This window comes from Hypomesus transpacificus, chromosome 17, assembly GCF_021917145.1.
Source record: "Hypomesus transpacificus isolate Combined female chromosome 17, fHypTra1, whole genome shotgun sequence".
NCBI classification, from domain to species: Eukaryota; Metazoa; Chordata; class Actinopteri; order Osmeriformes; family Osmeridae; genus Hypomesus; species Hypomesus transpacificus.
Window position 1 is genome coordinate 780820 of NC_061076.1, and position 16256 is coordinate 797075.

Genomic DNA, 16256 nt, shown 5'->3' on the forward strand with positions numbered 1-16256 from the left:
GACTCACTAACTTGCTTGTGGTTTATTAAGACATAGCAGCAGGCCAGTACACACACACAGTGTTACACACACAGGTGGGTTCTCTGTCGTTGACGTGAGAACACAGCTTTACCCACTCCCCTCTAGTGGCGGCACCAGGACACACACACACTCACACACACTCTCTCACACACTCTCACACACTCACACACACACTCACACGTATACAGAAACACAGACAGATCTATAGAATCACCTTAAGTGTAGATCCATAGAAACACATACACACATTCTCTGACATTAAGACTATCAGTGATGTTTCAGACTTCTCGCGGTGGTCACAAGACTTCCTGGGTGTGATGGCTGCTGCATGGGGGCGCTCTTCTCCCACGCCTGGACCGCCACGCCACGAGGACTGGGTGTGTGTCACTCTGCAGGGCCACGCCACGAGGACTGGGTGTGTGTCACTCTGCAGGGCCACGCCACGAGGACTGGGTGTGTGTCACTCTGCAGGGCCACGCGTGAGGACTGGGTGTGTGTCACTCTGCAGGGCCACGCGTGAGGACTGGGTGTGTGTCACTCTGCAGGGACACAGAGAGCTACTCAGTCTCCTGCATAGTTGTGTGAGGATAGGATACTGTGAGATGTGTGTGTGTGAGAGAGAGTGCAGCTCACCTGTGGTATTGGTGTGTGTATGTTCAGGACCCTACTCCTCCTGTCCTCCCTTGGCAGGCTTGGTGACCTGGACGATCTCCACCGAGGTGAAGCCCTTCCCGGCTGAGGCACGGTTGCGGGTGCGCAGCTTGTTGAGGGCCATCTCAGCGTTCCCGGCGCGTTCCTCCGCGTCGTCCAGTTCATGCACTGTCTTCCTGTACTTAGACAGGCTGGAGTTGGCCTGTTCCTCCTGCACACACACACACACGTTCACCATTTCAGTACAATGAATAGGAACACGTCCCTCCCTGTTGGCTGGGTCCCTCTTAGCATCATCACCATCAGCCCTCCCACCACTATCATGACCGTCACTCACAGACTCCTCGATCTGCCGCTTGTAGGACTTGAGTTTGTTCTGCAGCTTCTCCACCAGCTCCTGCATGCGCTGGTTGGTCTTGTGGTCCTCATCAGTCTGGAAGACCAGCTCCTTCAGACGGCGTTCTCCTTTCCGCAGCACCTTCACTGTCTCCACGTGACGCTTCTGTTCCTGGTCCAGCTCTCCCTCCACCTCCCTGACCTGCACACAACGCAGCATGTCACACACTGTCACACATGGTGTCACACACTGTCATACATGGTGTCACACACACTGTCACACATGGTGTCACACACACTGTCACACACTGTCACACATGGTGTCACACGCTGTCACACACTGTAACACACTGTCACACATGGTGTCACAATGAGTGGGTGTAATATAGATTTTTTAGATGTTCCTATTAAGTGACCTCTTAACCTCTAACCTCTTAACCTGCTGTGAAATGCTCTAGCGCTGGGCTATACCCAGGTGTGTGTGTGTGTGTGTGTGCGGGCCTCACCCTGGTGTGTGTGTGTGTGTGTGTGTGCGCGGGCCTCACCCTGGTGTGTGTGTGTGTGTGTGTGCGGGCCTCACCCTGGTGTGTGTGTGCGCGTGTGTGCGGGCCTCACCCTGTGTGTGTGTGTGTGTGTGTGTGTGTGTGCGCGGGCCTCACCCTGGTGTGTGTGTGTGTGTGTGTGTGCGCGGGCCTCACCCTGGCCTCCAGCTTCTGGATGGTGCGTTTGCCAGCCTTGAGCGCCTGCTGCTCTGCCTCCTCCAGCCTCAGGGAGAGCTCCCGCAGGCTCAGCTCCTGGTTCTTCTTCACCTTCTCCAGGTGAGCGCTGCGGCCCTGTTCCTGACGCAGCTCCTCACACATCCGGGTGGCCTGGAGACGCACACACACAGAGACACAGAGACACAGAGAGACACAGAGAGACACAGAGACACAGAGAGAGACACACACACAGAGACACAGAGACACACACACACAGGTGTAATACATTGTCAAACAAGAACATGTTGTTTTGTCGCAGTGAAGAGGTGGTGCAGGGATCTTACATCGATCACAGCCTTCTTGGCTCTCTCATCAGCCGAGCGGAACTCAGAGATCAGCTCCTCGTTCTCGTTACACAGCCGGGTCAGCTCCGCCTCCATCTTCCTCCTGATCACGGTCAGACTCTGATTCTGAGGGCAGAGGCACACAAACGTGATCAGGTGTGTGTGAGGGAGTGTGTGTGTGGGAGAGAGTGTGTGTGTGTGAGTGTGTGTGTGTACCTGCACGATGAGCTCGTTGAGCCTCTCAGAGGTGTCCAGCAGGTCCTGCTCGATGAGCTTGCGAGCGCGCTCCGAGGCCTCCAGGCCTGCTCGAGTCTCCTCCAGCTCCCCGTGCAGCAGGGAGAGACGACGCTCCTGCAGGCAGTACTGCTCCCGCAGCGCCTCGTGCTGACGGCCGTCCTCATCCATCTGCACCTGCAGGTCCTGGGTGAGGAGGGAGGAGGGCGGAGGGAGGAGGGAGGAGGGAGGAGGGAGGAGGGAGGGGCAAGGAGGGAGGGGGGAGGGGGGAGGGGTGAGGAGGGAGGAGGGAGGAGGGAGGAGGGAGGAGGGAGGGAGGTGAATAATAAGATACATTTGAATGAATTGGGGAGGAGGGGTATGTAAGTGTCTGTAAGTGTGTGTGTATAAGTGTGTGTGTATGAGTGTGTGTGTATGAGTGTGTGTGTATGAGTGTGTGTGTATAAGTGTGTGTGTATGAGTGTGTGTGTATAAGTGTGTGTGTATGAGTGTGTGTGTATGAGTGTGTGTGTATAAGTGTGTGTCTTACTTTGATCTGCTGCTGCAGCTTCTTGAGGGTCTTGACCAGCTCAGCGTTGTTCCTGTTGGCGTGTTCCAGCTGGATCTCCATCTCGTTCAGGTCTCCCTCCATCTTCTTCTTCATCCTCAGGGCCTCCGCTCGCCCCTTCGTCTCCGCCTCCAGCGTGGCCTGCAGCGACTCCACCGCACGAGCGTGGTTCTTCCTGCACACACACACACACACACACACAAGGAGCGTTAACTCATAGTCAAGTCATGTCGACATTGTTAACTCTTTCTGTGTCATCCATAACATACTTTCTTTTGAATGGTTGAAAAAATAAGGTTGAAAATCTACTTAAGTACAGCAAGTATTTGTACATCGCTACTTCCCACCTCTGCACCTGGTTATCACCTGTGTGTGTGGATGAATGTGTGTGTGTGTAATGTTTACCTGGTGACCTCAAACTCCTCCTCCTTCTCGTGAATCCTACGGTCAATGTCGGCCTTGACCTGAGCCAGCTCCAGCTGCACACGCACCAGCTTCCCTTCCTCCACCTGCACACACACACACACACACACACACACACACACACACACACACACACGTCCTGGTGGGGCTGAGTGCCTCATGGGGTGACAGAGCAGCAGTGAGGCAGTAGCAGCGTGACCTCTCAGGGGCAGCGTGACCTCTGACCTCTAGGGAAGCCTCCGTCTCCTCCAGTGCCTGTTGTAGCTCCTCCTTCTCCACCTCCAGCTTCTTCCGGCTCTTCTGCAGCTCGTGGACGCTGCGCCCACCCTCCCCCAGCTGGTCCACCAGCTCCTTGATCTCCTCTGAGGAACCAGGGAACATGACACACTGCAACATCTGTGTGTGTGTCTGACCTGACAGGCTCTTGTTGTCCTGGCAGTGTGTGTGTGTGTGTGTGTGTCTGACCTGACAGGCTCTTGTTGTCCTGGCAGTGTGTGTGTGTGTGTGTGTGTGTGTGTGTGTGTGTGTCTGACCTGACAGGCTCTTGTTGTCCTGGCAGTGTGTGTGTGTGTGTGTCTGACCTGACAGGCTCTTGTTGTCCTGGGCAGTGTGTGTGTGTCTGACCTGACAGGGTCTTGTTGTCCTTGCGGACGGTCTCCAGGTGGTCCTGGGTCTCCTCGTAGGCGGTCCTCAGCTTGTAGAGCTCCGTCATGTAGGACCTGCTCTCCTTCTGGCTGCTGTCCAGCTCCACCTGCAGCTCCTCGTTCCTCTGGCTCCACTCCGGCCGCTAGCTTGTCGAACGAGCGCTGCTTCTTATCCAGAGCAGCTGCTGCAGCGTTGGACTGGACACCAGGAGGGAGCCAGAGTGTGAGGTGTGATGTGTGTGAGTGTGTGTGTGTGTGTGCAGTGTGTGTGTGAGTGTGTGTGAGTGTGTGTGAGTGTGTGTGTGTACCTTCTCCAGGTCGATGGTGAGGTCCTCCACCTCCCCCTGCAGCCTCTGCTTCACCTTTTCCAGGCTGGCAGCTCTGGCCTGGGAACACTCTGCGGCCTCTTCAGCCTCCTGCAGGCGCACTGCCAGCTTACGCCTGGGGAGGAAGGAGGGGAAGGAAGGAGGAGGAGGGGGAGAGAGGGAGGAGGAGGAGGAGGAGGAGGAGGAGGAGGAGGAGGGGGAGGAGGAGGAGGGGGGAGAGAGGGAGGAGGAGGAGGAGGAGGGAGGAGGAGGGAGGGAGGAGGAGGAGGAGGAGGAGGGGAGGAGGAGGAGGAGGGAGGAGGAGGAGGAGGAGGAGGAGGAGGAGGGAGGGGGGAGGGAGGGAGGGAGTGAGGGAGGGAGGGAGGGAGGGAGGGAGGGAGGGAGGAGGAGGAGGAAGAGGAGGAGGGGAGGAGGAGGAGGAGGGGGAGGGAGGGAGGAAGGAAGGAAGGAAGGGGGAGGAGGGAGGAGGGAGGAGGAGAGGGAGGAGGAGGAAGGAGAGAGGGGAAATGATGATTGGATGATAGATGTAGGATTGGGTGGATGGATGATAGATGTAGGATTGGGTGAATGGATGATAGATGGAGGACAGCACGTACTTGGTCTCTTCCAGCTCCTCGGTGCGGTGGATGGCGTCCGTCTCGTACTTGGTCCTCCAGGAAGTGACATCAGAGTTGAGCTTGGAGATGAGGCGCTGCATCTCCGCCCGGCCTTCTGACTCCTCCTCTAGCTGCTCCTTCAGGAGGGCCAGGTCATGCCGGGCGTTCGCCAGCCCTACCACAGCCGCGTTACGCGCCTGGGGGGAGGGGGAGGGGCAGGAGGAGGTTTATTTGAAGTCCTGTGTAGGTGTGTGTAGATGTGTGTGTGTGTGTGTGGTGTGTGTGTGTGTGTGTGTGTGTGGTGTGTGTGTGTGTGTGTGTGTGGGTAGGTACCTTGCTCTCCTCGTCCACCTGTCTCTTCAGCTCGTCAGTCTGGGTGGTGAGCGAGGCCTTCAGCCTGGTCACCTGGGTCAGCTTACTCTGAGCTTCCTCCAACTCACGACTCATCTCCCCGTTCTCCGCTACAAACACACACCACACACACACCACACACACCACACACACCACACACACCACACACACACCACACACACCACACACACCACACACACACCACACACACCACACACACACCACACACACCACACACACCACACACACACCACACACAGTAACAGTTCAGACAGATTAGGTACTATACTAGGTGAGAACAGAGGTGAGTTTGTGTCTGTGTGAGTGTGTGTGTGTATGTGTGTGTGTGTGAGTGAGTGTGTGTTCCTACCAGCCAGGCGGGTTTTTATGGTGTTCAGCTCAGACTGGTTCCGTTCCAGTTCAGCCAGACGAGCGTTTGCTTCAGCCAGACTGTCCTCCAGCTTCCTCACATGGACTTCAGAGTTCAGCTGCACACACACACACACACACACACACGCACACACACACACACACACACAGGACACCTTTTCTTAGCCACCTACACATATTATTCCCTTTCATTTAAGTACAAGTATGAGTGCTAGAATAGAATTGACAGTGAATCCGTGCAACAGATCTCTTGTTCCATACCTTAGCCTTCTGAGTGGTCTCCACAGTGACGTTCAGGTCCTCTATCTCAGCCTTCATGCTCTGCTTGTCCTTCTCCAGTTTGACCCTTAACCTCTGCAGGTTCTCCAGCTGCTCGCCAAGCTCCGCCAGCGAATCAGAGTGCTTCTTCCTGAGCACAGCGGCCAAGGCCTCTGATTGGAGGGCTGCTTCCTCCAGCTCGCGCTTCAGCTTGACCAGGTCGCCCTCGCGCTTCCTGTTCTGCTCAATCTGAGGTCAGAGGTCAGCGTTAGGGTTCAGACAAGGAGCTCCACTCACTGTCAGTCTGCTGTCTGGGTGATTGATGTGTCGGTCAGGGTTACCTGGGAGACCGTGGCTCCGCCTGCCTCCTCCAGCCTATCACTGAGATCCTCAAGATCCCGCGACAGCTCCGCCTTCTGTTTCTCCACCTATCACAGAGCAGGAAAATACCTTACCAGACTGTGTGTGTGGGTGTCTGTGTGTGTGTAGTTTTCCAGTTTGTGTGTGTGTGTGTAGTTTTCCAGTGTGTGTGTGTGTGTAGTTTTCCAGTGTCTGTGTGTGTGTAGTTTTGCTGTGTGTGTGTGTGTGTAGTTTTGCAGTGTGTGTGTGTAGTTTTGCTGTGTGTGTGAGTGTAGTTTTGCAGTGTGTGTGTGTAGTGTGTGTTTACCTTGGCTCTCATGGCTCGTTCAGCTTCCAGCTCCTCCTCCAGCTCCTCGATACGGCCCTGCAGACACACAGCAGCAGAATAGGACATCCATACAGATATATTCTTTATGATCATTTATGGATCTGAGAATCCTCCGTCCCTCACCTCTCCTCCTCACCCCTCCACTCCCCCCTCCTCTCCTCCCCGTCCACCTCCCCTCCTCTCCTCCTCCTCCTCCTCCTCTTCCCGTCCCCCTCCTCCCCTCCTCTCCCCTCCTCTCCTCTCCTCCCCTCCCCTCCCCTCCCCTCCCCTCCCCTCCCCTCCCCTCCCCTCCCCTCCCCTCCCCTCCTCCTCTCCTCCCCCCTCCCCTCCTCCTCTCCTCCCCTCCCCTCCTCCTCTCTCCTCCCCCCTCCCCTCCTCTCCTCCCCCCTCCCCTCCTCCTCCCCTCCCCTCCTCCTCTCCTCTCCTCCCCTCCTCCTCCTCCCCCTTCCTCACCTGGTGCTCTTTCAGCTTCCTCCCCAGCATGGTGCTGAGCGACTGCTCATCCTCCAGCTTGGAGTTCATGTTGTTCAGCTCAAAGTCTCTCCTGCAGGAACAACAGCACAGGCCTTAGAGGTGTGTGTGTGTGTGTGTGTGTGTGTGTGTGTGTGTGTGTGTGTGTGTGTGTGTGTGCGTGCGTGTGTGTGTGCGTGTGTGTGTGTGTGTGTGGAAGGCAGACTGACTTCTTGATGACCTCCTCCAGGTCGAGCTTAGCTCTCTCCATCTCATTGAGGTTCTCCAGGGTCATCTTCAGATCACCCTCTGCCTTCCTCCTTGCCTTCTCCACCTCCGCCCTGATCCTCTTCTCCTGCTCCCAGCTGTCCTCCAGCTACACACACACCACACACACACACACCACACACACACACACACACATTATTTGCATCTTGTGATGGAACAATCATCCAGTATAAGCCCTCTGGATCGGGGTGTGGATGAGAAGGATCATGTGCATGATCACCTCGTGCACTTGTGTAGTGAGCTTGCTGTTGGTCTTGGTCAGATGGTTGACTTTGTCTTCCTCTGATTGGAGGTCATCCAGAGTTTTCTACAACAACCAATCAGGAGTGAGAAGGTATTAGAAGGCGTTGGTTTTACAGCCAATGAAAAACGTGTTTTCCACGTGTTTTCAGTGTGGTTGAGTCCTTCTCACCTGTTGCAGTTCCTCCAGAGCTCTCTTCTCCTTCTGGAGCCTGGCAACAAGGTCTTCTTTCTGTCCCAGTTCTGTTATCAGAGACCGCACCTTCGAGTCCAGAGACTACAAAGCACACATTTGGCCTGATTTTAAACAACAGTTTCCACCACAATTAAGACATGAAACTATTTTCTCTCCCTTTGGTCATCTTTCTCCTCTCGCCTGCACTCAGTCCTCCACACCTCAGTCTCATCACACCTCAGTCCTCCACACCTCAGTCTCATCACACCTCAGTCCTCCACACCTCAGTCTCATCACACCTCAGTCCTCCACACCTCAGTCTCATCACACCTCAGTCCTCCACACCTCAGTCTCATCACACCTCAGTCCTCCACACCTCAGTCTCATCACACCTCAGTCCTCCACACCTCAGTCTCATCACACCTCAGTCCTCCACACCTCAGTCTCATCACACCTCAGTCCTCCACACCTCAGTCTCATCACACCTCAGTCCTCCACACCTCAGTCTCATCACACCTCAGTCCTAACACCTCAGTCTCCTCCACACCTCAGTCTCCTCTCCCTGTACCTGTTTCTCCTTCTCGTTCTTGGCCAGCGTGGACTCCAGGGCCTCCAGGTCCCTCTTCAGCTCCGTCACCTCCCCCTCTAGCTGCCTCCTCTGGGCCGCCAGGCCGGCCGCGTTCCCCTCCTCCTCCTCCAGCCGCTCCCTCAGCTCCTGCACGCCCTCCTCCAGCTGGCCCTTCTGCCGCACCAGCTGGGTGCAGCGCTCCTCAGCATCGCCCGCACTGTCCTGCTCCTGGAGGTGGGGAGCTGTTAGTGTGTGTGTGTGTGTGTGTCTATGTGTGTGTGTGTGTCTATGTGTGTGTGTGTCTATGTGTGTGTGTGTGTGTCTATGTGTCTATGTGTGTGTGTGTGCGTGTGTGTGTGTCTATGTGTGTGTGTGTCTATGTGTGTGTGTGTGTCTATGTGTGTGTGTGTCTATGTGTGTGTGTGTGTGTGTGTGTGTGTCTATGTGTGTGTGTGTGTGTGTGTCTATGTGTGTGTGTGTCTATGTGTGTGTGTGTGTGTGTGTCTATGTGTGTGTGTGTCTATGTGTGTGTGTGTCTATGTGTGTGTGTGTCTATGTGTCTATGTGTCTATGTGTGTGTGTGTGTGTGTGTGTCTATGTGTGTGTGTGTGTTTGTGTCTATGTGTGTGTGTGTCTATGTGTGTGTGTGTGTGTGTGTCTATGTGTGTGTGTGTCTATGTTTGTGTGTGTGTGTGTGTGTGTGTGTCTATGTGTGTGTGTGTGTGTGTCTATGTGTGTGTGTGTGTGTCTATGTGTGTGTGTGTCTATGTGTGTGTGTGTGTGTGTGTGTCTATGTGTGTGTGTGTGTGTCTATGTGTGTGTGTGTGTGTCTATGTGTGTGTGTGTGTGTTTGTGTCTATGTGTGTCTATGTGTGTGTGTGTGTCTATGTGTGTGTGTGTGTGTGTGTCTTACTGCAGCCAGTGCCAGGGCCAGGTTGTTCTTCTCTTGAGAGAGGGTAGCCAGCTTCTCCTCCAGGTCTTTGATCCTGCCCTCCTGCTCCTGAGCTTTCTCCTGCAGCACCCTCAGCTCCTCCTCCTTGGCCTTGAAGGCATCCTCCTGCCGGGCCACGTTCAGCAGAGGCTTCACCTGAGGGAGGGAAACCACAGTCAGTCATTACTGTCTGTAAGCGTGTGTGTGAGTGTGTGCGTATGTGTGCATGTGTGTGATGCTTGTGTGGTTACCTTAGTGTAGAGTTTCCACCAGCCCCAGTAGCGGAGCTGGAGGAACTTTCTCACGTTCCGTTGGATGGCGATCAGTGCGATTCTACAACACACACACCAAAAGTTAGGATCAGCAACAACCTACATTCACCCAGCATGCAGCTGAGATGGGTCAGGGCCAGAGGTCAAAGGTTAACTGACCGTCTGTCCAGCATCTTCTTGAACTCGGCCCTCATGAGCGACCCCCGCAGGCGAGCTTGCAGCATGGTCATGATCTTGGCCAGGCGCTCGTCCCGCAGGTCCTCCAGCTTAGCTAGAACCCCCGCGCGGAAGAACACCTGGGGAGGGAGAACCTTCCTGTTCAGCTATCTTTCTACGCTGCTTGAACGTGTGCAGCTATCTTTCTACGCTGCTTGAACGTGTGCAGCTATCTTTCTACGCTGCTTGAACGTGTGCAGCTATCTTTCTACGCTGCTTGAACGTGTGCAGCTATCTTTCTACGCTGCTTGAACGTGTGCAGCTATCTTTCTACGCTGCTTGGATGAAAAACATCTGATAAAGAAATGTTGAAACTGTCAATGCAACGTGGAAGGTTTGATGGAACAGATTGTGTGGTACATTGTGTGATACCTCAGTTTCTTCAATGCTCTGTCATACTTGTATGTGTGTGGTGTGTGTTGTTTAGCTGTACTCCTGTATTACTACCTTGGTGTGGCCGATGCGATACTCCATGTCGTCCAGGCCGATGGAGCCCAGGATGAGCTCTGAAGCCTTCTTGTTGTCAACGAAGCCCTTGGGGATGACGTTGGGGTTCAGGATGTAGTACCTGCCACACAGGAAGAGGAGGAGCCTGTCAGCATGTATGTTTACTTCCTGTGTCACTTCTCTGAAGAGAACAGACACGGTCAGTCACAGGGCTGTCTAAACACTGGCCAGTCACAGGGCTGTCTAAACACTGACCAATCACAGGGCTGTCTAAACACTGACCAGTCACAGGGCTGTCTAAACACTGGCCAGTCACAGGGCTGTCTAAACACTGGCCAGTCACAGGGCTGTCTAAACACTGACCAATCACAGGGCTGTCTAAACACTGGCCAGTCACAGGGCTGTCTAAACACTGACCAGTCACAGGGCTGTCTAAACACTGACCAATCACAGGGCTGTCTAAACACTGACCAGTCACAGGGCTGGGAATGGATGACGGATGATTGAGGGATGCAGTGCATGTACTGTAATGGGTCTCTCACCTCTGTTTGAATTCTGGGTACTGTAGTCTGTTGGGGAAGCCTTTCCTGCAGATACGGATCCCCTCCAGCACTCCGTTACATGCCAGCTGGTGAAGGATCAGGTGCGCGTCACACACACCTGAGTGGACAAAGCAGAGGACTGAGACAGAACACACACACACACACTGGAGCAGAAAGAGGCAGAGAACTCAAATACACAACCAACTTCACAGAAAAAGCACCTGGACACAAACATACCCACACACCCACCCACACACACACACACCCACACACACACAGTGTGAGGAGGCTGACCAGACTGTTTGTACTCGTTGGGTACGATGCAGCGTACGAAGTGAGGAGCTGTGCTTCTCAAGGTGCTCATCAGCTTGTTCAGCTGCTCCTGTGACGAGGAAACACACACAGCCTGGTCAGTGTGACTGTGTGTGTGTGTGGGGGGGGGGGGGTGGAGTGTGTGTGTGTGTGTACCCTGTAGAAGTTGGAGACTGTTTGGAAGGCAGATCCCTTCTTCTGTTTCTTGGTTCCTGCAGCGCTCTCCTCTTCTCTGAAGATCACTGCCAGCAGGTTCATGGACGACTTCTGGAACAGGCCCACCACTGTCTCGTTCAGGGGGTCCTTGTTCTTCTCCAGCCAGCCGCTGATATTGTAGCCCACCTAACACACACGTACACACAAACACAGAAGTGGAAGTAGAGTTGGTGCACGGGGTGGAGTCCCCCTCCCTCTGGCGTCCCCGCTGCGAGCTGAGCCTCACGTTTCCTGCATAGTGCACCAGCTCAAAGTGAGCATCCGCTCCTCGCTTCCCAGGTTTAGGCTTCAGGAAGTTGTTGGACTTGCCCAGGTGGTTGTCGTAGAGAGCAGCCTTGAAGCTGGCCTCTGTAGCCTTGGGGAACACACACTGCTCCTCCAGGATGGAGAAGATCCCCATGGGCTAGAGCAGAGAGAGACACACAGTGTGACCTCACAGGGCTGTGTGTGTGTGTGTGTGTGTGTGTGTGTGTGTGTGTGTGTGAGTGTATGTGTGTGTATGTGTGTGAGTGTGAGTGTGAGTGTGAGTGTGTGAGTGTGTGTGTGTGTGTGTGTGTGTGTGTGTGTGTGTGTGTGAGTGAGTGAGTGTGTGTGTGTGTGAGTGTGTGTGTGTGTGTGTGAGTGTGTGTGTGTGTGTGTGTGTGTGTGTGTGCGTGCGTGCGTGTGTGTGTGTGTGTGTGAGTGTGTGTGTGTGTGTGTGTGTGTGTGTGAGTGTGTGTGTGTGTAACCTTCTCCAGCAGCTCGATGCAGGCCTGCAGGTCCAGACCGAAGTCGATGAAGACCCAGTCGATGCCCTCCTTCTTGTACTCCTCCTGCTCCAGGACAAACATGTGGTGGTTGAAGAACTGCTGCATCTTCTCATTGGTGAAGTTGATACACAGCTGCTCAAAGCTGTTGAACTGGAGGAACGAGAGGGAAGGTGACATGACAGAGAGAAACATGATATTAGATGATCTGTTATGTCTGTCGATTTAACGAATGAGTCTTTTCATCTTTTCATCCTTCCTTCCATCCATATATCTATCCATCCTTCAATCCACTTAACCAGGCCTCCATCCATCCGTCCATCTTTCCAGACCCATCCATGTATGTTCACCTCGAAGATCTCAAAGCCAGCGATGTCCAGCACTCCTATGAAGTACTGCCTCTGCATCTTGGTGTCCAGAGTCTTGTTGATGCGGGTGACCATCCACTTGAACATGCGGTCGTACACAGCCTTGGCCAGCGCTCCAATGGAGTTCACACACTGATCCTGGTTCTGACCTTTGGTCACAAACTCGTTGCCCACCTTGACCCTGGGCCGGGTGATGCCCTTCTGGAGCTCCCCAGAGGAAATGCCCATGAGGTGGGAGACCTTGTCAGCCACTGGACACACACACACCAGCATACACACACACACACACCAGCATACACATACACACACACACACACACAGACGCACACACACATAGATTATGTAAGAGGCATGAGGAATTATCAGGGGACAGGGTAGGAATTATTCAAAATCTCTAACAGTGAGAGAGGGAGAGGGAGGGAGGTAGAGTGAGAGAAGTGAGGAAGAGGAAGAGAGAGGGAGAGAGAGAGAGAGAGAGAGAGAGAGAGAGGAAGAGAGAGAGGAGAGAGAGAGAGAGAGAGAGAGAGAGAGAGAGAGAGAGAGAGAGAGAGAGAGAGAGAGAGAGAGAGAGAGAGAGAGGGAGGCAGGAAGTGTGTTACACACCCTCAGTAGAATCCACATCAGCCTGCTCCTCTCTGGACTTCTGTTTGAACTTCATGTTTCCAAAGTGCATGATGCCCCCAGTGAGCTTATACACGCTCATCTTCTCCTCAGGAGTGAAGCCCAGCACGTCAAAGGCTTCCTGGAGAACACACACACTGCTGGTCATGTCCAACATCAAGCTAAAAACACTGTCCTGAATCAGAATCAGGGAGTCGACTCACGTTGGTGAGCAGCAGTTCTTCGCCGTCGTCCATGTTGTCGACGACAGTGACGCCCTGGCACACCCACACGTACTGTTTAGGGTCTGGGACCAGTAGCAGGGCCTCTGCGGAGAGCACACACTGTTAGCACACACACAGAACAGGAGACTGGTAGCTTAGGGGTAGATAGTAACTAGTCTCTCTCGCTCTCTCTCTCTCTGTCTGTCTGTCTGTCTGTCTGTCTGTCTGTCTGTCTGTCTTTCTCTCACACTGTCTCTCTCACTGTCTCTCTCTGTGTTTCTCTCTCTCTCTCATGTGTACATGTACATGTGTATGTTTCTTACCTAGGAGTTCTGGCATGCGTCCAGACAGCAGCTGGTAGAAGATGTGGTATCCTCTTTCTGCTGCCTGCTGGGAGATCACTCTAGACTTCTCCAGCAGATCTGACGACACACACACATGACACACACACACACACATAACACACACACACACAACACATACAAGTTGTTGTTAATGTTCACACTATTTTAATACATCGAAGGCTGTAAATGAAGACCATGGCCTCTGGACAGCCAGTTCCCAGACATGGATAAAGCCTTGTCCTAAACAGACATGGATAAAGCCTTGTCCTAAACAGAGAAATGATCTGAAAATCTCCATGGAGATCTCTGAGACTCGGGTTAGGCCATGTGTGGGATCCTGAGCCTGAGGGTTTGAGAGTTTACGGTAGTAAGACTTGATCATGGTGCCTTCAGCTCCACTTACAGCTCTCGATGTCAGCACCGGCCAGCTTAGCTGTCGGCCCAAAGTGGATCCGGATAAACTTTCCCTGGAAGACAGACAAACAGACAAGCAGATATACAGACAGACAGGTAAACAGACAGACAAGCAGAAAGACAGATAGACAGGTGAAACTGATCCTGAAGCTGGCGAGAAAAAGGTCATTCTAAGTGAGCATGCATATCTCCTTACGAAGCGTGAAGAATTGTTGTTCCTCGTGGTCTTGGCGTTCCCAAATGCCTCAAGCACAGGGTTGGCCTGAATGATCTGGTCCTCCAGGGAACCCTGCAGCAGAAGCAAATAGGATCCAATTCAAATAAACTCTCTTTCCTTCTCTCGAAGGCACACGCACACACACACACACACAGGCACTCACACACACACCCTCTCACACACGGAGGTGCTGGTCTTGCCTTAGAGTCCACGGTCTTGCTACCAGTTGCTCCGACATTAGCAAAGTACTGGATGACCTTCTTGGTGTTCTCAGTCTTACCGGCACCAGATTCTCCACTGAGGATCAGAGACCAGACAGCAGGAGAACACAGACCAGTGAGAGCGATGAGGACGACTAATACTGTTGTTGACAAGAATGTATATGTCTCTAAACATAAAGCAAATTCAAGACGGGCATTCCCCTGTAGTGAACAGTGTGTGTAACCCTACTTACGTGATCAGCATAGACTGGTTTTCATGCTCTGTTAGAGAAGGAGAGATAGACAAAAAAAGGAAGGGCGAGAGAGAGAGAGAAGGGGGGAGAGAGAGTTCATGTCTGCTGACAGGTCTGCGGAGTGTGTTTGTGGAGCTACGACAGGTGTGGACTCTCCCCTGAGCCTCCTAATGACAGAGAAGCATGTCTACTCCCCTGTTTCTCCCTTGTTCAACATCCCCAAAGAGCCGGCTCCATTAATCACACAAACATACCCATCACCCCCCCCTCCCCATCTGTTGTCCCCAACCACCCCCCCCCCCCTACCTCTAATCACTTCTTCTCTTGCTACTCCCCCCCCCCCTCCCTTCCCCCTCCTCTCTCACCCATCATCATGTCGTGGTAGGCGTTGTCTGAGATGGAGAAGAGATGAGGAGGAACTTCATTGCGTTTCTTCCCTTTGAACATCTGGGCCACCTTGGAGCCGTAGATAGGAAGCCACTTGTAGGGGTTGATGGTGACGCAGAAGAGCCCAGAGTATGTCTGCATCAACAACCAGGAACACAAACACTGAGTGGTGTTCCACTGGTGTGTGGCATGGTGTAGTGTGTGGTATGTACTGTGGTGTAGTGTGTAGTGTGGTGTAGTGTAGGGTGTAATGGGTGTAGGAGCATGCAGGCTTGTGAACTGACATAGATCCTCATGTGGATGTAGCGCTGCCGCAGGTTGTCCATGACACTGGCCTCGTTCAGGAAGGTCAGGTTTGCCATGTCGCTAGCCTGGTAGAACTTAGGAGGGTTCATCTGATGGATATCTTCCCTCTTCACTGTCAGGGTCTGCACACACACACACACACACACACACACACACACACTCATCTTCAGCCTCAGTTTTAGATGTACGATGTTCCTTGTCTCACTCTGGGAGGCTGTTCATCAAAGGCTCAGTCCTGCTTTTTTCCAGAGTCTGCTCATGTATTAATAAAACACTGAGCTATGTTTAAACCAGTCTCATCCACAGCCCTGATAGAATATCACTTCTAATATCTTACTCATCGAGTCCTCTCTTTGAATCCCAGAATGTCCTCAGCATCAGCTAAACAAGTGTATGTTTAAAGAGCAGCGTGAGTCTCACGGTGTTTTTGACGGTCTTCACGGTGACTTTGTCCCCTTCCTCAGACTGGATCTCCGCACCCACGAAGGCCTCCTTCTTGTCCTTTACCCAGCAGGTGCGTTTGATGTCGTAGGGCTTGGCCATGGCCTCCAGCCGCTCCTTCTCTGGCGGGGCCAGGAAGGGCATGGGGTCCACTTCATCCCCACACTCGCCTTTGTACGCTGCCGGCATGGCTGCTGCGACCGACACACGCTCACACGCACCGAGCTTATACACACAGTCACACACAGGCTGCTGAGGCAAAACTGACACAAACAACACAGAGGAGACATGAAAGAGAGTTGGTTGGTGTCTTTTGGAAATTGTGTGTGTGTGTATGTGTGTGTGTGTTAGTACTCACCGGAGCAGGATGCAGAGGTAGGCACAGGGCTATGGGTGTGTGTCTCTGCCTGGGCTCTTATATAGCAGCACATCTCCTTCCTGATTTGGGCACAACTCTAAAACCAGCCATTACCCAGGAGCCTCAGCAGGGTGATAGGTCCAGCCTGCAGGCTGACAAGCTGGGGTTTGGGAATTCTAAGATCTGACCAGAACCTTTTAGGGTTTCCCTGAGAGGGCATTCTTCCACTCCCT

General features: G+C 53.4%; 1 protein-coding gene across 1 annotated transcript; it reads right to left on the reverse strand.

Annotated features, from left to right (window-relative positions):
* Nucleotides 1–7: 7 nt before the first annotated feature.
* LOC124480089 (myosin-16-like) lies at nucleotides 8–16120 on the reverse strand. Its single transcript, XM_047039160.1, is given in 44 exon segments — nucleotides 8–560; nucleotides 655–883; nucleotides 1010–1210; nucleotides 1707–1877; nucleotides 2051–2176; nucleotides 2267–2470; nucleotides 2814–3006; nucleotides 3237–3340; nucleotides 3480–3616; nucleotides 3879–4035; nucleotides 4037–4096; nucleotides 4207–4339; nucleotides 4821–5017; nucleotides 5154–5281; nucleotides 5542–5659; nucleotides 5823–6068; nucleotides 6161–6247; nucleotides 6487–6543; nucleotides 6961–7051; nucleotides 7188–7333; nucleotides 7466–7552; nucleotides 7658–7762; nucleotides 8229–8456; nucleotides 9142–9315; nucleotides 9411–9492; nucleotides 9591–9727; nucleotides 10095–10215; nucleotides 10637–10754; nucleotides 10931–11018; nucleotides 11105–11290; nucleotides 11391–11567; nucleotides 11893–12063; nucleotides 12261–12529; nucleotides 12882–13020; nucleotides 13103–13206; nucleotides 13426–13524; nucleotides 13850–13913; nucleotides 14057–14149; nucleotides 14278–14374; nucleotides 14532–14559; nucleotides 14897–15053; nucleotides 15203–15346; nucleotides 15645–15928; nucleotides 16024–16120. Coding segments are annotated over 43 exon segments (5979 nt in total). The 5' UTR covers nucleotides 16097–16120; the 3' UTR covers nucleotides 8–560; nucleotides 655–685.
* Between the last annotated feature and the right edge of the window lie 136 nt (nucleotides 16121–16256).